Source organism: Mastigoproctus giganteus, chromosome 3, assembly GCF_048544385.1.
Source record: "Mastigoproctus giganteus isolate SK-2022 chromosome 3, ASM4854438v1, whole genome shotgun sequence".
NCBI classification, from domain to species: domain Eukaryota; kingdom Metazoa; phylum Arthropoda; class Arachnida; order Uropygi; family Thelyphonidae; genus Mastigoproctus; species Mastigoproctus giganteus.
The window spans coordinates 254459110-254482062 of NC_143577.1; the positions used below are offsets into that span (position 1 = coordinate 254459110).

Sequence of the window (22953 nt, forward strand, 5' to 3'; positions counted from 1 at the left end):
GTTGTTTGTGGAGAAAAAGATAAAAGTTTTTGCTATGTAGGAAAATGAATAACCTGTGGAAGGTTATTAGTAATTGCAAAAGCCTTGGCATCTTGACCAGCTGGGTTGATGCTAGTAGAAAATAGAAACCAGCTGGAGTTGTGAACATTAAAATCGCCAAGTAAAATTACCTCACAGTCAGAAAGTTGGACTGGAGAAAGTCAAGTTTTAAAGAAAGGAAGTCGAAGAATTCTAAGTAATTATTGCAGTTGGGAGAACAATATGGGCAGCAGATGAATTTGACACAATGGAATGGAGAGATTGAAGGAAATTGAAAGAAAGAAAGAACAAAAGCCAGAGAAGTCAAAAATGGGAGACTGAAAGTTACTAACTCTTTAAGGGAATATCAGAGCAGATTTGTGAAAACTTATCACCTTTGAAGTGAAAGGAATTGTATAATGACAGTTTAGGTCAACTGAAATGAGCAATAGCTGAGGCAACCAATAATTGGAATTTTGTTAGAAAAAAAAAGTGTGACCTGGCATATTGCAGGTGGAAATGGAAATCATCGAGATTGGAGTTGGAGAAAAATGAGGAAATGATAATCTGTCTAATTTTAACACTGACAAAAATTTCAAACCAAATATGATAAACGAGGTCCAAATGACAAATGATATAAGCCTAAAAATAAGTCCCTCTGTGTTTTAAATGAGGTACAGTGGATTCCGGTTATTTGGAACTAGTGCACTTTGGCCCGATTAAGCAGCTGCCCCAGTTATTCAAAGTCTCACGTAAATAGTTAAAAATATAGTGGATCCCACTTTATGATTGGTTCACTGTGTGATCAAATCGCGTTACGATGAACTCCATAATAAAATACTGTTCGTTCTACGATATGTAGTAAGTGACAGTCGTGATCACGTTTGTGAATTGAATTTTAATTCTTTTATACAGCAATTCTAATAAGTGAAAATAGGAGGAATATTATCTACAGGCTATAAAAATAAAGATACAAAGCACAATTTTACACTTTATTACCTTACCAATTAACAAAATTAAATGATACATAAAAATTGGAAGAATATTTTCCACAGGTTAGCAAAATAAAAAAAATTTACACTTACATACATTACTTAATTAATACTGTAATACGTACATACTAACTAATTGATATTTCTGTTCACTGACATTTTTTTGGGTTGTAAAATTTAAAACAGTGAAAAAGATAAGCAATCAATAACAAAGAACACGGCATGCACAAATTGCAACTAACAGGATATGTGCAAGTGAGATATGGAGTAACAAATTTACAAGCTTAAAAAATAGGAATGAAGAGAAGATTCTGAAAATTTATTTATGTTTTTTATATGATTGAAGATTTTATTTTTGAAGATTTCAGTGAATGGAAACACACCGAATTCCAGCTATCAGTATTATCGCAAATGCAATAAGATCGTGTTTACTGCCTGTTTATATAGATTGCAATAACGGAAAAGCCCAATAAACCAGAAACTGCAAATTGTTTTATGGTTGTGAGCTCCAGAAATGTGATTTAGAAAAATATTAATTCTTATAACCAACACGAGAACGATGAAAGTGTAGTGCATTTTAGTGATTTGAATTGGTTTTTTTAAATTTGATTGTATAAAGCGGCTGATTCTACTAACCAGTGATCATGTTAGCCGTTGCTTACTTATTTCACTTTACAAAGGGCTTACGATGTCTCGAGTGTACCTCGGTGGGTAATATAGAGTGCTGCAGTCTCCTGCCCTGATTAAACGGCATGTTGTCCCAATTAAGCGAAGGTTCTCAAGTAGGTTCTGTTCTTTAAAATTTGTCACGAATAAACCGCTACCCCTATTAACCTGTGGCCCAAATAACCAGAATCCACTGTACTGTGTTTAACTGGGCTGTTTGATTTCATAATTTCCATCGTCTTTTCAAGAAATAATGTGATGTTGTTCATCTTTTCTGGCAACTCTGATATTGATCACCTGCTCATTAATAAAGTTGTGTTAAACTTGTTATTTGTTTGAACAAAAACAATGCGCACGCGCACGCACACACGCGCACACACACACACACACTCACAGTAATGTTGAAACTTCAGTGGATTTATTTGAAGTTTTATTTTTCAAGAAATACTGAATTTGGGGAGGCTGAAATACAGTACAGGCAGTTCCCGATTTACGAGTTCCCAGGTTTGCGAGTTTTTTTTTTTTTTTTTTTTTTTTTTCCAAATATGAAATATCAACAGAATCAAAATATCAACATTAATTGCAATAAATAAATGCCAAACATTCATAAATATTGCTATACTATACATTACTACTGCATGTGTTTATTTGTTCAGGCAGAGATAAGTGGAGGTCCAACTCAAAGAATTTTGGAATGAATTCCATATTTTAGATGCAATCAAAATAATAAAACGAGCCTGGGACAAAATTACATAGAAGAACATGAAGGGTGTTTGGAATAAACTCTGTCATCAGTTTATTGATAATTTTGAAGGATTTCAAGAACCAGCAGAGATCATACAAAATGAAACAGAAGTAGTCGTTAATATTGCTAACCAATTGCAGCTTTAGGTTTCTACAACTGACGTCACTATTCTGCTTCAAACATACAACGAAGACCTCCTTGAAATGGTAATATGTGAAGAAACTGAGGATGAAGAAGGTTTAACAGCTGAAACTCCTGTTCGTTCATTCACTCTCTTGGGTGAAGGAAAGAACAGGAGGCTTGATGAAGCTTTTCACCACATAGAAAAAGCAATTGAGATTTTCGAGTCACAAGATTCAAATTTCAAGCGCACTAGAAAGGTTGCTACAGATTTTAAAAAATGCGTATGCATGCTATCATGAAAAGAAAAGAGAAGACTGTTTTGGAAATAGACGACTCCTGAAGCATTTCCAAAGAAGATGCTTCCAACAAACCAATGAATGCCGAGCCAATGATGATGAAGAATAAAATTCTGATTACAATATAGTTTAGGTCTAAAGCCTCAGGTTATGTAAAGAGTTTAACTAATGTACAAGTTAGTGCAATTGCATCATTTCTGTACATAGCCAACTACTTAAATAGTTAAAAATTGGCATCATTGGCATATCTCATATTGTGAATACCTTCACAAGTTTCCACGATATTCCACTACCTCGAATAAGTAACACTTCACCATAGGAGAAGACTATGGTGCCATATGGGTGATGGTATCCACTGAGAATAAGTCCTCTCCTATGGTGAAGTGTTACTTATTCGAGGTAGTGCAATATCATGACAACTCGTTAAAGTATTCACAATATGAGATATACTTAATGATGCCAATTTATAACTATTTAAGTAGTTGGCTATGTACTGAAATGATGCAAATGCACTAACTTGTACATTAGAATAAACATTCTTTAACATTTGTATGACATAAATAATTTCTTTATTATAATTTGCTTGATTTTAAAGACTGTTGACATTTATTTAACATTACGTCATTAGGATTCCTTGGGATGTTCTGCATGTTAACCCTGAACCATGTTTACCCATTAAAGGATCAATAGGTCTAACTGGCTGTCTCTTTTATAAAGCTTTTTACTTCTTTACCCTCCTGTTGGTCTGGAGTTATGGAGATCTGAACTAAGTTCTCAACTAAGATCTCAACAACTCGGCGTTCTTGTGGGCCTATATGAGAGCTTGAAGGACAGGGTGGATGCCCTCGAAGAAACTAAATTGAGGGACCCATCAAGCTCTCAGCTGCCCACATCAACGCCAGAGCTTGCACTTGGGCATCGCGTGACACAGAGACAACCCCCAAGGCAGAATGCGCTGGTCCCGAAGGAACTAGTAGTTGTTGGTGACTCTATTGTCAGGGAAACGGGGAACATGCTTTGTAAAAAAGATAGGTGGAACAGGACCAGGGTATGTCTGCCAGGGCAAAGGTTGATGACGTTGTAGAGCGAATATCATCTTTTAAGGGCACAAAAGGTGATATAGTTGTACACGTTGGCACTAATAATATTAAGAGTAGGAGACCGGCAGAATTACTTAACAAGTACAGGTCACTGTTGAACAAAAGCCGAGAATTAGGGTTGAATTTGAAAGTGTCTGCAATTCTGCCCAGACACGATAGGAGGGAGTATATGATGAGAGCCTTGTCGATCAATTCGGCCCTGGAAAGATTGTGCAAGGCTCAAGGGGTAGAATTTTTTTCAGCCTGGACTGTACTTGTTAACAGGAGAGATTGCTTCTACAGCAATGGGATACACTTAAATAGAAAGGGTGCAAGAATGTTTGCTGATGCTATCGAGGCAGTGTTAGGTGGGTCGGAAAACTGCTAGATACAAGGACTAATAGATTAACAGTAGCCACTGGCAGAGGTGAAAGTGATACTTGCACTGCTTCTATTGGAATGAGCCACAGCCTGGAAAATAAGATGCAGGATATTTCAGAGACTGCTGGGAATCATTGGGGTACAAATGAACACATAGGTTGTGTTAAGGTAGCTAAGAAAAAGAACAGGTGCATGTATACTTGCGTGTACACCAATGCTAGGAGTCTAGTAAATAAATTTCATGAATTTGAGGTATCGCTCAAAACATCAAAGGCAGATATTGTGGGGATTTCAGAGACGTGGTGTCACACAGATATAAGGAATGCAGAACTGGAATTTGGGGAGTACAATGTCTACAAAAAGGATAGACACGATACGAAGGGAGGAGGGGTTATGCTATTAGTTAAGAAATACATAAAATCCAAGGAAGTGAAGCCAGTCGACATTGCTGGACAGTGCAGTGTCGAGTCAGTTTGGTGTGACATAAGCATTGGGAGATCAAAATTGAGAGTAGGAGTGTGCAATAGGCCTAATGACTCTGATGAGTATAATAGGAAAATGTACGGGGAAATAGAGTGGGCCAGTAAATCAGAGAGTCTTATAATGGGAGATTTTAATTTCCCAGATATTGACTGGAATTTGGGGGCTGGTTACTGACACACTAGCAGGGCTTTTGTGGATTTATTGGATGATTGTTTTCTACATCAGCATGTTCGGGAGGCAACTAGAGGGACTAATACTCTTGATTTGATTATCAGCAGTGATTCTTCATGCATTAAGAATAAGCAGATAAATGAACCACTAGGTGGCAGTGATCACAGTGTGCTGAAGTGGGATTTACTCAAAGAGGTAACTACCATAAGGGGTAAAGGGAAGGGTTATTGCTTCCGTAAAGGCGACTACGATGGACTGAGACAGTATTTAAATTCTATACAGTGGGACCAACTGATGATGTTACCAACAGCAAATTCAAAATGGGAAGCATTCAAAGAACTTATCTTGGAAGCTACTAGGCTTTACATACCAACTAAGAAATATTGTTCAAGGTTTAGGCCAAAATGGATGTCAGATGAACTAATGAGGCATATGGCAGAGAAGAAAAATGCATGGGATACTTACAAATTAACACATGACACAGAAGCCTATGATAGATACAAGTTGATATGCAACCAAGTTACAAAGGAGGTTAGGCAGGCGAAGGCAGATTACTAGAAATCCTTGGCAAGGGATGCAAAGAAAAACAGCAAAGAGTTCTTTACTTATGTAAACTCTAGAAGGAAGGGGATGAATCAGATTGGTCCACTTGATATTGATGGGTCAACTGTTGATGATCCTGCTCAGGTAGCTAACAAACTAAATGAATATTTTGCATCGACATTCACACATGAGGAGTTATTCAGCAAGGGGAATGCCAGAGGTGTATTCAACTCTAGCAGTAAGCTACAGAATCTTGAAATAACTGGGAGTAAAGTGGAGGAGAAACTGTTGAAGATAAACACAAGAAAGGCACCTGGGGTGGATGGGATCTATCCAGTTATATTAAAGGAGGCAGCAAAGGAAGTAAGCAAACCCTTAGCCATAATTATGAGAGCTTCCTTGGACTCAGGGGAGGTACCCATAGACTGGAAATGTGCAAATGTGACCCCAATTCACAAAGGAGGATCAAAGGCTGACACAAGAAATTATAGACCTGTGAGCTTAACTTCTGTTCCAGGAAAATTAATGGAGGCACTGGTTAAAGAAGCACTGCAGGATCATTTAGACAAGACTTCAGTTATAGCTCAGACACAGCATGGTTTTGTTAAGGGGAAGTCTTGCCTGACCAACTTGATTGGATACTATGATGCAGTCACAAAAGAACTGGATGCAGGGAATAACTTTGATATTATATACTTGGATCTTAGAAAGGCTTTTGATACTGTTGCACATGGAAGACTGCTACACAAATTGGAGCAGTGTGACATTGGAGGCAAATTGCTGCTATGGATGAAGGGGTGGTTGAGGGGGAGAAGACAGAGAGTGGTAATCAATGGAAACTGCTCATCGTGGACTAATGTTATTAGTGGAGTCCCTCAGGGCTCAGTGTTGGGTCCATTATTGTTTTCTGTATTTATAAATGATATTGATGATGGTATATCAAGCTTAATGTCCAAGTTTGCAGATGATACAAAGGTTGGCAGGGTTGTCAAGGACACTACTGACACTATGCTGCTGCAACAGGATCTGGAAAGGTTGAGCAGATGGGCTGAGAGGTGGCAAATGAAGTTTAACATTGACAAATGTAAAGTACTACACATGGGAAAAAGCAACCCCAGAGCAACGTATCAACTCTGTGGTACTACACTGACAGTGGTAGAGAATGAAAGGGACTTGGGGGTGATTGTGCAGGCAGATATGAAGTTCTCTGAGCAGTGCAGACGGGCTGCAAGAGTAGCTCATGGAGTATTGTCAATGATATACAGGAATTTTTCCAGCAGGGATAAGGAGGTGATTATTCCATTGTATAAGGCAATGGTCAGGCCACACCTAGAGTACTGTATACACGTCTGGAAGCCTCATTTCAAGAAGGATGTAGAGCTACTGGAACGAGTACAGAGAAGGGCAACAAGATTAGTGAATGGAACAAAGGGGTGCTCTTACGAAGAAAGGCTTAAGTTTTGCAAATTACAGTGTCTGGAGACTAGGCACCAGCGAGGTGATCTGATAGAGGTGTATAAAGCCTTGAATGGTTTAAGCATGCTCAATGCTGATGGGATTCTTCCTCTAGCTCAGAAAAATCACCTGAGAGGGCATAAATTCAAATTGAGGAAAGACAGATGTAGGATAGATGTGTGGAAATTTGCCTTTAGCCAGCGGGTGGTTGGTTGGTGGAACAGACTGCCATCCCTTGTGGTGGAGGTTGATAGCCTAAATAAGTTTAAGGCTCAACTGGACAGGTATTTTGAACGAACAGAGGGGTGAAGTGGAAGTGGGTTTTTTTTTTTTTTTTTTTTGGCTGATGCTGCATAAGCTTGCTTTCTGCATCAAGTGCATCTACTAATGCTAATGCTAAGTTGGACTCAAGAAGAAAATGCTCGAATAGAGGATTATTATTTCATAAGTTATTGATTAATATGTAATACATTGATTATTTGATCATTTAAGTTTAAGATACTCTTGATTGTGTGAGTTGTTTGTGTCTTCAATTTTTCATCAATAAACCCCTCTGTAGTAATGGACGGGCATTAGCTATTATGTATATCATATTATTTTCCTACCTAATGTGTATTAATTAAAAGTTTCAATATATGTTTTTAACCAAAACAGTATTCTTTATTAATAATTATGAGGTGAGCAAAACATAATGCATATTACATTTTTGTCTTTTCTTTAGTTTTCAAGATACAGAAAAAGTACTAATTAATATGGAATTAGATCCGGAAAAAGGTGAGTCAAAACATTGTTTAAATTAATATTCTTGTAAGAAGAAAACAGTATAAGTATTTTCACTTATAAGATTTATAAAATATAAATTGGAATGAGATTATAAGTGCCAGGAAGCAGAATTTTATGCTCCTTCAAACGGGTAAGTTCTGAGGTTTGAGCAAGTTCAATGCTGATGGAACTCTTCTTTTTGCTCTGATTATCACCTGAGGGGCCATAAATTCAAATTGAGGAATGACAGTTGTAGAATTGATATGCAGAAATTTGCCCTTAGTCAGCGGGTGGTTGATTGTTGGAACAAACTCCCACTTGTTGTTGTGGAAGTGTTAATAGCTTAAATAAATTCAAGGAAGAGCTGGACAAACTTTTGGAGTGAACGGACAAGTGAAATGCAAAAGGTGTTTTTTTTTTTTTTTACTGATGTATAAGTTGGCTTTCTTGCATCGTATGCCTTTATTAATGTTAATTTCAATTTATCTGTGTTTTAACCTTTGGAGAATATGAATGAAGCTTCTAGTTGAACCTGCAGTAAAAACCAATTGCTAACAAATGCCCAAAACTACTTTATGCTACTTTTGAATACAATATAAAGTTAATTTTACTTTATAAACGGCTTGTAAACTGAGGAAATTACTATAGTATGTCTCAGTGCAGTCACTTCTGCAGAATAGCAACTTGTCATGAGAACAGAATCTCAGAGCATATCTGAAGCTTTGCAATTTTAATTAGTTATTCTGCACACTTTTGTGTAGAAAATGTTCTTTTCCACCTTTTATTTTCCTTTTTCCCCCCTTTTTTTTTTAACCTTTTGAAATTTAATTATTAATAATTTAATTATTTCTACATAATTTCTTTGGGAGATTTGAGAGGTATTAAAACAGTTGAATGGCTTAGTTGCAGATACTATTGAATTTAATTTTTCAGGAACATATTTATCCTCCCAATGGCAACATTCTTTTGTTGCTGCCATCTACAAACCAGTTAAAGATTATTCAACTCCAGTCAGTCAACAAATTTCTTGAAAAAAAATGGTTCTTAACTTTCACAAGTGTTTTGCCTTATGTTAATGCTAATTACAGAATTATTATAAATTATGTTCAAATGACATATATATATATATATATACCGATTAACTGTATTTTAGTAAGAGGGCAAGGCTCATTTAATAAGCTCATTAAACTCTTTGGAGAGATAACCTAAATTTTCACCTTTTCTAATTCTATTAATAATTTATGTTTTTTTTTTTTTTTTTCTCGTTGCAATGTTAAAACTACAGAGTTTTCTTTGCGTTCACATTTTACCGTAAAAATTGAGAAAAGCAATAAGTTGTGCAGTTTCAGGCCGATATTATTATTATTACTGAACCTGGAGCTAAACTAATCTGAAATTCACGCATGGTTTCCGAGAAAACCCAGTAGAAAAACTCAGTTTCCCGGTTTTCCGAGAAAACCCTGTGATATTTTTCTAAAGCATATTTCTGAAGGTCACATAGAATTCTAGAGGTCACAACCATAAAACAATAAAAACAATATGCAGTTTTCGGTTTATAGAGCTTTTTGTTTGTACAATCTGTTATAAACAGGTAGTAAACTCGATCTTTCACTTATTATAATTAAAATTCAATTTGCAAGCGTGATCACTATAACTGGAGCTCACTGTGCTACCATTAATAAAAAAAGAAGAAAGATCAGCCTTTCAAATTATTCTGGATAACTGACTTCCAGATAACCGATGTTCTACTGTATATATATATATATACATATGTATATATAAACACAGACTTGGTGTATATATATATATTTACCAAGTGTGTAATCATTAGTACTAATTCTTGACATTTATAACATGCATTTGTGAATATCTTTGAATACCATCAACTTTTCAAAAACATTTATACAAAATTAAATCGCTGTTCACTGGAATCTATACCTTGGAGGTAAACCGTTATTTCCAATTTAAAAATATGAACAAACAATTTACAAATGCATATTATTATTTATTTTGCTTGAAATGAGTAATTTGCAAAAGCATGAATTGAAATTGTATGAATATGGAAAATTGCAATTAAAAATTGCAAGAATATTCATATCAAAAATTTAAATGAAAATTGCAAAATATGCTCCTTTCATTGCTATTATAGCATTGAAACGAGCATACAAACTAGGGGAAGCAAAATTAGGAATAAATTGTTAAAGTCAGTGTAGCACGCTTCATTATCTTGGAAAATACTGGTTCCATATGAGTTGTCAGAATATATTGTTGCCCATAGCTTATATCAGATCTGTCTAAACAGCTACTAGTGGGCGCCTCTGTAGCCAGGTGGGAAGGAGCAGCAGAGCGTAGCACATGCATCTTGATTAGACCGGAGTTCGAGCCCATCACCACCAAATACGGAGGATGCGGAAAGGTCAGGGAATGACCACCGCATATCCCCGGAGCAATATGGCCTTAGTTGCTAATGCTCCTAAAAACCAAAAAAAAAAAAAAAAAAAAAAAAAAACCAACTACTAGTCTTCATCTGGAACATATGCTGCAGATTTATTAGCTGATTAGTTAAGAATGAAGTGTTGTGACTGAAGATCTTTGCGTGCTTTTAAGTAACCCTCTAAACAATCAGTGCTGTGCAGTAATTTGTGGGCGCCTCCGTAGCCAGGTGGGAAGGAGCAGCAGTGCGTAGCACACGCTTCTTGATTAGACCGGGGTTCGAGCCCGTCACCACCAAATACTGAGGATGCAAAAAGGTCAGGGAATGACCACTGCATATTCCCGGAGCAATATGGCCTTAGTTGCTAATGCTCCTAAAAACCAAAATAACCGAACCAGCAGTAATTTGTTATTTCACAGTGAAGCAGACTCGTTTCTCAATAAAGGAAGTCTGCATTGAAAATGTTATCTATCAAGAGAGTTTATAAAGTAATGCATTTTAGCAATAGGTGTTGCTAACAACCAAATTAAACTAAAATTCAAGCATTGTACAATAAAGGTATTGATAAATCTTATTTTTAAATAACTATTTTTTTGTCTTTTGTTGATTAATTATTATACGAGGTCTGTCACAAAATTAATGAGACTGATTTTATAAAAAAAAAATTTATTGTAAAATTTTCTACAACTGAAGGTTTTCTCCTTCTTCTACACGTCACTACCAGCAATCCTTCCATCCCTGGAAGAAAAGTTAGAAATCTTCTTTAGTGCATCAGTTATGGCACTCTGGATGTTGTCGATTATCCCAAAATGTTCTTTCAGGCAATTCTTGATCTTTGAAAAAAGAAAAAAGTCATATGGCAACAGATCTTGATTTGGTCCTTGAGGTTGTCACAGACATTCTCTCAGATATGCCAGACAAGCTGTACTTGCTACCTGGGAGTCTAAAACGCTGATGAAACTGATATTTGGGTGACACTCAAGTCAAGTGGACCCAATTTCGGCGAAGTCTGGACGGTCTGTGACAGCCAAATCCTCTGCTTGCACCTTCACGATGGTGGGACTGTTAATAATCCTGAGTATAACCTCCATGCACAAGTACATGGTGGGTGACCACCCAGGTGTGAACCAACGTAAGCAGGGGTCGAGGTGTGGCGCCCACACCACATGGAGGAACGCCGCCCCTCTATGTTACCAGGCAGTACTAGGTGGTAGATGACTCTCATCAACCGGTGCGATACAACCACTTTGCTTATTGGAGGCTTGACGTGGTGGAACCCATGTTTAGTCTCTAGAGCTACGTTCCGGTCAACCCTTCCCTATCTCTTCCATCATGCAGTATGATTGATGACTTTTGAGGTTATGATGAACATCATGGCGAGATCCAATATTCCTTACATTTCGGGGGTACAGCTCTAAAATGGTGTTTGCAGGCCGGCCACTAGTTAGTACACCGGACTAACTAGGAGGCTTCCGGATCAGCTAGTGTATAATCTTGCTACCTCTACTCTGCCAGATAATGACTGGAGGGAGTCCAAGTAGTGTGTATGCGGGGAGCATTGTTGAGGCCACATTATGTCAAGGATCTGGGTATGTATGCCTTTGGATATGTATGCCATATCCAAAAATTTCATTACTTCACACAGCATGTCCCACTCACTTTTTCTTACTATTGAATACACCATGAATTGTCAAACTAATAGGGCAAGCTTATCTGCGAAAAGATCTAAACCTCCCAAGCACTTCCTAATTCATTTCACAAATATACGTGGTCTCAATTATAATCTCAACAATGTCCATTTCCACTTGCAGTGTGCCAAACCCCATGTACTTTTTCTGACAAAATCTCAGTTATCGGTTCATTCAACTGCTGTTCATCTCAGATGCCCAAATTATTCGCTGTATGATTCCATTCGCCTCAGAGGTGGTACTTGTGCATATCCATTCTGATATTCCCTGTCAGAGACTTTGTAATTTGGAATCTCCTCTCTTTGACCTTCTCTGACTAAAAATCTCTACCTCATTATGTCAAATTCATCTGTTGTCTCTACCATTCTCCCAATTCCACTAATAACTTGGAGCTCCTTGACTTCCTCTCTTTGCAACTTGACTTTCTCCAGTCCAACTTTCCTAACAATGAGGTAATTTTCCTTGGTAATTTTAATGTTCACAACTCCAGCTGGCTTCAGTTTTCTAGTCACACCGACCCAGCTGGCCGAGATGCTGAGGCTTTTGCAATTACTAATGACCTTGCACAGATTGTTCATTTACCTACACGAATACCGGACAATCCTAATCATACAGCCAATATCTTTTTCTCACAAACAACCCTTCTAAGTACACGGTTGAAGTGAGAGGTCCTTTAGGCACTTCAGATCACAACTTGGTGATTGTCTCTTCTCCAATGGAGCCTTTATCTCATGGCTATTCCCAACCTCATGTTGTTTGGCATTACAAGAATGCAAAATGGGATGACCTGTGAGACTTCTTTAATTGTTTTCCTTGGTCGGATTACTGTTTCAAAACTTCTGATGTCAACGTTTGCTCAGATCGTGTCAGTAAAATTATTCTTGCAGGAATGGAATCCTTTATCCCAAACTCCACTTTAAAATCTCATCCTTCATCTAAACCTTGGTTTTCCAATAAATGTACTAAGGCTGTTCAAGAGAAGAATGTTGCATATCGTAATTGGCTTGTTTCTAATTCTTCAGTTTCATTTTCTGCCTACACCAAAGCTCCCAACAATTGTAAAGCAGTTATTAATCAGTCCAAAATAGAGTTTGAACAGGCTAAGAGTAGAAAACTTGCTTCTTGTCCTAATGGTAGCCGAGCATTCTGGTCTCTTGCCAAAGCTATTGGCCGCAACTTTTGCCGATCTCTGCTCCCACCTCTCTCCAAATCAGATGGTTCTGTTGTTACTTCAGCCAAGGATAAAGCTGACCTGCTAGCATCCCATTTTTCTTCCAACTCATGTAATAATGATCTTGGTAAAACACCTCCCACTATTCCCAGCACACTCCATTCAATGCCTCCTGTGGTCTTCCGTCAAAAGGATGTCAGAAGAATTTTGACGAATCTTGATGCTAAGAAAGCTACAAGTCCCGATGGTATTTCTCCACTTGTTCTCAAAACCTGTGCTCCTGAACTTACTCCTATTCTTTGCCGCCTTTTTTCACTTTCTTATTCCAAAGGTGTTTTTTCTTCTGCTTGGAAATTTGCTCATATCCAGCCAGTTCCTAAAAAGGGTGACAAATCCCTCCCATCCAATTATCGTCCCATTGCAATTACTTCTACTCTTTCTAAAGTAATGGAGAAATCGATTAACCGCCAACTCTTAAACTACCTAGAAACCTTCCGTCGGATCAACGATCGCCAGTATGGATTCCGTCAGTGTTGATCCACTGGTGATATTCTGGCTTATGTTACCCATTTAAGGACTAATTCAATGGAAAGGTTCAGGGAAACATAAGTAGTTGCTCTTGACATCTCAAAGGCTTTTGATCGTGTTTGGCATAAAGGTCTTCTAAACAAGCTTCCATCTTATGGTTTGCCAACTGTTTTTAGTAATTGGTTATCCAGTTTTCTCTCTGATCGCTCACTGAGGGTGATGGTAGAGGGCTCTCTGTCGTCTAACTTCTCCACTAATGCCGGTGTCCCCCAAGGTTCAGTTCTTTCCCCCACTCTTTTCCTCTTGTATATTAATGATCTTCTTCCACTGACTGGAAATCCTATCCATAGTTTTCCCGATGATAGCACATTGCATTCTACTTTCCATTTTGAGAAACCTTGTCCTGCTCAATCAGCTTCAACTTCTCGAAAATCTGCTACCAATTCCTTAAATGCCGATCTTCACGTAATTCTCCAGTCGGGTAAAGACAACTTAGTTGATTTCAACCCTTCTAAAACTCAGTCTTGTCTTATATCTTGCAAAAAGGATTCTTCTGCTCCTATGCTTATCTTTAGTGACACTCCGATTTCTAGGCAAAATGATATATTTCTTTTGGGGATTACTTCTAATGACTTCTAACTTACCCTGACTTCTAATCTCTCTCTTGGCACAAGCACATTACAAATATTGTTTCCTCTGAATCTAAAAAACTTGGTTTTCTCTTTCACTCTCGCCTTTACTTTTCTTCTAAACAGCTGCTCACTCTGTATAAATCGCAAATCTGCCCTGCCATGGAATATTGTTCCCACATATGGGGTGGTGCCCTCAAAACCTCTTTCAGGCTTCTTGATTCCATTCAGAAGAGGGCAGTTAGGATAATTAATGATTCATCTCTAACAGAGTCTCTCCACTCGCTCTCTCATAGACGTACTGTTTCTGCTGCATGCCTTTTCTACAGATACTTCCATGGGCACTGTTCTTCTGAGTTGGCTTCTGTAATTCTCTCTTTCAAAACAGTCCGAACATGTGCTGCCACCAGCCAACATCCATTTACTGTCCAACTTCAAACTCACAGAACCAACTTTTCATCCTCCTCGTTTATTCATTCAACTGCCATTTTCTGGAACAACCTTCCTTCTTACGTATTTCCTGAAAATTACAGTCTACCTAAGTTCAAGTCCAATGTCAACAAATATCTTCTTTCGTCTTCTCAACCTCCAACCCAAGCATGGTACTGAGTACTATAGGTTCTAATACCTCTCGTGTTTGGAGTTTACATAAAAAAAAAAAAAAAAAAGATCTGGGGAATAGAGCAGCTGCGGAAGCACTAGAATATTTTTAGAGATCAAAAACTATGTAATAGACATTGCACAGTGGCAGGAGACATTGTCATAATACAAAATCAAGTTTTTGGCTTTTCAAACCTGCAGGACAATTTTCCATAGAGGGCTTCTTGGTAGAAAGTTTGGTTGATAGTTTTTACCTTGAGTTACACACTCTTTGTGCACCACTCCATGGTGCATCCCCAAATGCCCCTAAAATATCATGGACAGCTCGGTGAATCATGTTCAGCTCACCCCGTAACCAATCTTGTGGTCAACTTCCAGTCTTAGAGCCCTTATCCTCTTCTCTGTTGTGGCCAAGACATGCCTCCCTACATATGGTTCATCTTCAACAGCTTTATGTCCTTCCAAAAAGGCCTTGTGCCATCAGAAAACTTGGGTTCAGGATGAAACTTGATCTGCAGAAGCTGTTTTTAGCCCTTCATGCATTTCCATCATGCTCTTGTTGAGTTTGATGCAACTGTGACGTTTACTCGATACACACTGAATGCAGTGAGCGAATTACTTTTGTTGTGTAGGACAGTTCAATCTACATGCTAATGTGTGGTATGCATGTATAGTGCTGCCAAGTCACATTTTATAAAATCAGTTCTCATTAATTTTGTATTATACCTCATATCTTTAAGTAATAAGATATTTTCAAAATTTTGACTTGATTGCAAGATATTTGAGAACATACGCTGGTAAATATATTATAGTTATAAGTTCAGGATTCTTTTTAAATAAATTCAGATAAGGCAATACTTTAAATCTTACCCAGCAGTACACTGAGTTATGTCAGCCTGTTCTTAATGCATGTATGATTATTTAATAGATTTTAATGTCATGTAAATTTTAATCTTAAACTGCAACCTCAATGATATGGGAACAGCAAAATTTGTCATTCCACTAAACAACATTAACAACCAATTTATCTTTAGATTAATATTAGAAAGGAAATAACATTCAAAATGCAGGTGAATGAAAAGGAAATTAAAATTGAAGAGTTGCATGTCACAAAGTTAAATAAGGACAACAGCACAGCACAGTACAGTAAGATATATATTTGAAATAATGCTTCTACTTTACTGTTGGAAAATACAGAGATAAAAAGAAATGCCAGTATTAAAAAAAAAATGTTACAACCACAGAAAACAGTGCCCCCTCCATAAGAAAAGCTAGAAAATTATTAAAAAACACAAGTCTGCAGGTGTCTTGTGCCTGTGGAATCTTAATACTTATGTATGAAAAATAATTTGATTTTTATACAAGACTTCACGAGCTAATGCAGCAGCATGTTGTCAGTGTGGTTAGTACATCACTTATTGAGAGCAGGGGCTGAGATTTTCAGTATCTAGAGAAACTGTTTCCAAGGTCCCTCTGGACTTCAGAAATTAAAACAATAGCCAGAGGTGGCAAAAAGTAGATATTAATGTATTTCAGTTATCCAAATGTTTTATTTTGTTTGTGTTTATAGTTTTTATCAGTTTTATTAAAAACAGAAGTTTCTTCACTTTTAAAATTGTAGCATATCAATTTTTTTTTTTTTACCTTATTTTGAATATATCAGTGTGGAGTATTAATGTATCATTTATATTGAGTGTTGGGAGGGAGAAGAGAGATTTTCTCATTTTCTCCATTTTCTTACATTACAGATAAATTATGGCAATCAATTTCAGACAACAGAGATGTATCAGTGTTTAGAACATGGACATTAAAAGAAAAGTAAGTTCTTAACTAATATAACAATTTAGTTGAAATATATAAATATTAAAAAAAAGTGATTTTGAAATATTTCATTTTCATAATTATTAACTTTTGATGAAAAATAGGACTTTCTCTCCCTATTTTATGTTTCTGTGGCTGGCAGGATTTTTAAGGGTAGGTCAAAAACTTTTTCTTTTTTTTTTCTTTTCTTAAAGAAGGCATGTGCACTAGAACGATCAAACTCTATTCTTGGTAGTTGGTGGGAAGAGTGTTCCTCACACTCTCCCACCAATAGCCATTATGATACAAGCAGTATACATGTCTCTAAATATAGAACAGCACTGTTATTGAATTTCTATTAATAGAGAAAGTAAATGTTAATATTTGAAATTCTCTACAGGTTAAGTGTACAATATGGGGGGAGTTTGAAGTGTGTATGATTGGTGCAATAATTTTTTTGAAAGTCATGAAGAAATTGCCAACCTATATCATCCTCATGTGTAGCTGACAGCTTTCATAGATGCGAACAAATATTTAGTGTGTTGACAAACTGATTTTGGAAAACAAATTTTTGTGTGATATTGCATTTAAAATGTGCACACAGTGGGGCCCCCAAAGATACTGATGCATGAAAGTACCAGAGCACAACATATTTCTGCTTTCGCTGAACATCTGAACTGATTTGAACTGGAAACACTGGAAATGTGTTTCTGTAACAAATAGTGAATTGTGACAAGGCATGGGGTATGTACTTCATTCCAGAATCAAAGAGTTCCAGTATTACAACAACAATTTTTTTTTTTTTTTTTCATAATTATGCACATACTACAGTTCACATGAAGAGGTCTGGAGAACTGTCAGAAGGAATTATGCCACTGCACAATGGCATTGCAATTTTGAAGGCTGGGAAATCACAAGCCATCTTCTTTACAAGCTGTATTTATCCCCCCCCCCCCAGTGATTATCATTTGTTTGAGCCAGTGAGGGAGTGCTTGTGGAAACAGGAAGTCAAGACAGATGATGGAACTCCATTGCAATGTTCTGAATTGGCTAGGCAATCATCCTACTCCTTTTTATGTTACCAGAATTGATACCTTGCCATGGCATTGACAAAAATGAGTTAGTGTAGAGGGTTGAAAGAGTTAAGTTTAGTGAAGAAATCCAGACCAACCTAGAACCACCCTTATAAATTACCTAGTCTTAATTCTTAATGCTGAGTAGAATAAACTTGACTTAAACACACATTGCTGTAGTGTTAAAATGACAGTGCTTGGTGCTGTTTTGTGAAGAAAAAAAAAAGGTTCCAGAACACGCTCCCTCTATATTTATCTTTATCTTGTAATTTGAACTGGTACATGCTTTAGAATTAGAGGAAAATCTTAATCAATTATGCACAGTTAGTAAGGATTTTGGACTAAAGATGAATATGGCTAAAACAAAAGTAATGATGAACAAGTATGCCATAGAAAGAGACATAATGATTGAAGGAGCAGTAATTGAAAAGGTAGAGTCGTATACTTATCTGGGACAAGTTATTAGCTGTAATAATGATAAATAGCTGGAAGTCAAGAGAAGAATAAATTTTGGATGGATAGCATTCAGGAAATATAGTCGCATACTGAGGAGCAATATCCCAATTTGTCTGAAATGTAAAATAATGAACCAATGTATACTCTCCACCATGACTTATGGAAGTGAAACTTGGGCACTCACCAAAAGAATGGAAGAGATTCTTTGCTGAGAACTACACAGCAAAGAATGAAACGAATTATATTGGTAATCAGACTGTTAGATAAGAAGAGAAACACGTGGATTAGGCAACAAACTCAAGTAAAGGACATTCTTATCAAAACTAAAGAACTAAAATGGCCTTGGGCAGGACACATAGCTCGAAGACATGACAGATGGACTAAGAAAGTAACAGGATGGTACCCAAGAGGAGTAGAATAAAACCTGGAAGACAACGGCGGAGATGAATAGATGAAATTCATGAGTTTGTGGGTGGTAAAGGGATCACCATTGCTCAAAACAGAAGCAACTGGAAAGTTGCTGGAGAGGCCTTCATCCTGCAATGGATTGAAAATGGATGATGATGACATGCTTTACTTCCAGTGTATGCATTAGACTAGTTAATAGTGCATATAGATGCACTAGCTGATAAAATTTTGAATAAAAAATCTCTATTCATAGCAGCATTATGATTTTATAAAATTGAAGTTCTGTTGTAAACAAAATGAAACACTTGATTTATAATTTTTTAAAATTATTTTATGATTAACATTTTATTTTTATATTGCATATAGTTGTGCTAACTAAAAAAAATTTTCTGTGGAAAAATTTTTATTCACAACTGAATTATAATTTTCTGGAAGTAGAGTTCTGTGATCAACAAAAATGCCTACTTTGGTTAATTTTAAAATTATTAAATAAAAAATGTGTATTGATAATCCTATTATATTTAATTGAATATTTAATAAGTTGGAGATGTTATGTTTTATTTTATTATTTTTTTTAAAACTGAACTTGCAGTTATGAATATAATTAGCTGAAGCCAGGCAAAATGTATATAATGTACTTTGACTTCAGAACGTTTTTGAAGCCAAACTGATTTTTGAGGATAACAAGAGACTAGAAACTGTTTTGGTGCCAGTCATGATTGAGATCATGAACCCCTTCCCCATCCTCACAGCAGCAGCAACACTCCACCCCACTGTAACACTACCAGCCCCATACATATATACTTGCAATACAGCAAGATTGGTTTTTCAACATTTGTTTATTTATTTAATTTCCATAGTCCAGGAACACTAGCTGACAGAAATTTCTCTTATAAAAAACCTCCTATAAAAAAGTTGAAGAGCAGCTGGAATGAGAATGATCTTCAACAGACAAGCAGGCCTTTTTAAACAACACATAGCATGTTCTCAGAAAGATGTTTTTAACATTTCATGGGTTTCTATTGCACTTTTCTCTAATTTGAAACAAAATTTGATGCAGATTTACTGCTCAGTAAAATCACTCATTTCAAGACACAAAACATATAAAACGCCTTCTATTCAATGCTTGCTAATTTAGACCAGCTATAGATAAATAGGTGATTGATTCATTACACCTAAATGAATTACCAAACATTGCAACAAGTAGCAACTTGTTATGAAATTGCAATTTCAAGATAAAAAATCAGTCTTGAACTTTATGATGGTCACATCTCGTACTTTAAGCGTTTTAGCCATGGCTTGGATAGTGGTCCATTGAAGTTCACTTTGAGATAGGCTGCATTTAAACTCCAACACATTTCCTTTGGTTTCTTCATATGAACTCTTTGCCAGAAACAGAACCAGTTTTATTGTAGCTAAGAGAGCCATATTCAATTGCCTGGAATTCTGCTGAAAGGATAAACATTTTTTTTATCTAAAAAAAAAAAAAAAAAAAAAATGCTGGAAATGGCTTCCATCTCTAACTCTAACTTTAACAAACCGTTTCATTGATTCTCCTACTTTTATTTGAACAAAGCAGCAGATGTGTGTTTGCTAAGAGAGAGAGAGAGAGAGAGAGAGAGAGAGAGAGAGAGAGAGAGAGAGAGAGAGAGAGAGAATTGACTCATTCTTAATATTTTTGCTGCCATTTTTTTTTTTTTTTTTTGTTAGTCCACATTGGGGCATATTTCTTTAATCCAGTGAACAGTTTTAGCTCTGCTGTTCATCAGCATTACATCATGTGAAACAAAAGAACATTAATAATAGTAATAATAATAATAACACATTAATGATAAATAAATAAATAAATAAATTAATTAATTAAAACACTAACAACACTTACACTTCTTTTTTGTAATATATATTTATTTGGGTGCAGTATTATAATGTAATTTTTTTGAAAATTTGGACATGCTAGAAAATTTTTTGATTTCTGATAATCCTATCAGGTAGGTAATAAAACTGCCCATAGTTTTTAGTGAGCAAGAATAATGTATACCATTATTATTAAAAATGCTATCAAAAATGATTAAAACTTGTGTTTTTATGTATTTTGGATGAACAGTCAGTTCTGCTATAACATGCATTTTCACAATATGACTGATTTATTAGGGAACAATGCGGGTATAATGCAGTTTTCGCATTGCTCATGTGCGATTTCGTCTGCAAGTAACATCCGGTGAACACAAAACCTGGCACCATGCTGAACATAGCGACCTGCACAACAATACATACAAGTTTATCAAGCTTAAAAAATGTGTTATGCTATATTCACAAGATATCGTAGGCCGACTCATGTTTTCAGGAGCTCATTTTTCTGTTAGAACAGAAATTTTGTGAGGCGGGATAGTGTGAGCGAGGAGCACATTTCTGGAGGCCACTACCATGAAACAATAAAAACAATTTTCAGTTCCCAGTTTAAAATTGGGCTTTTCTGTTAGTGCATTTAATTATAAACGAGTAGTAAAGTCGATTTTATTGCATTTGCAATAATACCAATAGCTGGAATTCTGTGGCTTTTTACTTTATTATGGTGAAATGTTTCCCCTTCCATGAAATCGTCAATCATAAAAAAAAGCATAAATAAATTTTCAGAATCTTGTCTGTATTCCTTGTATTTTAAGCTTCCTATTTTTAATGTGTGAAATTGTTACTGCATATCTTACTTGTGCAATTTGTGCATGCGTGTTAATTGTTATTGATTGCATATCTTTTTCACTCTTAAATTTTACAATTCAAAAAAAAAAGTTAGTGAACAGAAATATTAATTAGTATGTATATATTACAGTGCTATATTTACTGTAATATTTATTTATTTATTAGAAATTTAAGCTGTTTAAACCTGTATCAGCAATTTTATTTGGTTTCTAACTTTTTTTAGTGTTTTACTTACCACACTGAACAGTTTTTTTTGTTTTTTTTTTTTTTTTTTTTTGAGTGCTCTGTCCTTATCCCTATTTTCTCCCATAAGTCCTGTTGTTTTTAATGCACGAAATGCCATTATGCGGAGATTTTTAGGAACACATGTACCACGTTATATCAGAACTGACTGTATTCCATGTATTAATGTGAATAATTCAAAGCTTTTAACAAGCTGCAGAACTTTCCTTAGTTCTCCAACCTGTAGTCAGAATCTTCTCATTTTGCTTTCCTATATAAAAATAATTATCTCCCCTGTTATACGTGGTTCTTCATCTTTGCAGTTGTATTTTCCTTGCCATATAACTTTTAGCATAGTACTGTGCATTGATGAATAATGCTTATAGTCACTTATCCCTCCATGCACAGACATTGCCTGTGATTTGTTTCACAAATATAAATTAACTTGAATAAGGTGTTATTCTTTTGGAAATCTTGATACTTTTTATTTTATTTTTTATTGTAACTAGGGAATTAATTGAAAACTTGAAAACAAAGTCTTTTGAAGAGGAGGTAAGAAGTAATTCTTACATTGACTTATTTTTAAGTTATCACAAACTTTCTTTTCTTTGTTACTGCTAAACATTTGATACATATGGAGTAGTAGTAGAACATATCATTATACACCATTAATTTTAGAGATACATTAGTTATAAAAAATTAAAATCTTGCTAATTCAAAACCAAATGATCCAGAATTTGTGGCTTTGAATTTAACTGCTTTAAATAACTTTATATTTCATTTTGGTGCCAAGACTTTGTATTTTATATGTTGCATTTTTAAATTTTTTTATTAGAGAAAATAAACCAAAGATAAACCTCTACTTGAAATGTTTTTGTAATTTTGACTGGGTGGTAAATGTGACTGAAGAGTGGGAAACAGTTTTTGGTACTGTGTATTAGTTTGACCCTAACCATATAACTGGTTAGATGAAGCCATGAACAGGGTGGTGTGTGTAAAATCTGTGGAATGCACTTTGACTTTGCAATTCATTTTTGGTGGTAACAAGATGCTGGAAAGTGTTCTGCCAGTTTGATAAAGATCATGACTTCCCCATTGTACCCAGCCTGCATAGTTATTTATGCTTGCAATAAAACGTAATTTTGATCTTTCAACTTGAACTACTTTTGAATTACTGTTGTAATTATTGTTTACTGACAAAGATTGCCTTTATAAAAAAATCTAGTATGCATTAACAAATGAAATCGGAAGTCAGCATACCATCGTTAAAGTAGAGACTTTAACACCAAATCCATATGCAATTTTGATATGTAATTTAAAATGTGTTTTGTAAATTACATACATAATTTATGCAATTTAGAATATTAACTGTGAGTCACTTGTATTTTTACATGTTTTTGTTATATAAGCACAAAAAAAAGATGGCAGTTGACATTGGAGTAATAGATCAGCTATTGAGCAAGTCTCTGACAGCTGTAAGCATTCCATGTTCGTTAGGCCTGATGAACGAGATATGGTATTGTCTTTAAACAT

General features: G+C 35.8%; 1 protein-coding gene across 2 annotated transcripts in view; it reads left to right on the forward strand.

The window, feature by feature from the left end:
* The window catches only part of psidin (phagocyte signaling impaired), a 513704-nt gene that overhangs the window by 378551 nt on the left and 112200 nt on the right, over positions 1–22953 (forward strand). For both annotated transcript variants that reach the window (XM_090371034.1, XM_090371035.1), the window contains 3 exons: positions 7674–7726; positions 16513–16582; positions 21930–21972. In XM_090371034.1, coding sequence (XP_090227160.1) covers positions 7674–7726; positions 16513–16582; positions 21930–21972 — 166 coding nt within the window. The remainder of the gene's footprint in view (positions 1–7673; positions 7727–16512; positions 16583–21929; positions 21973–22953) is intronic.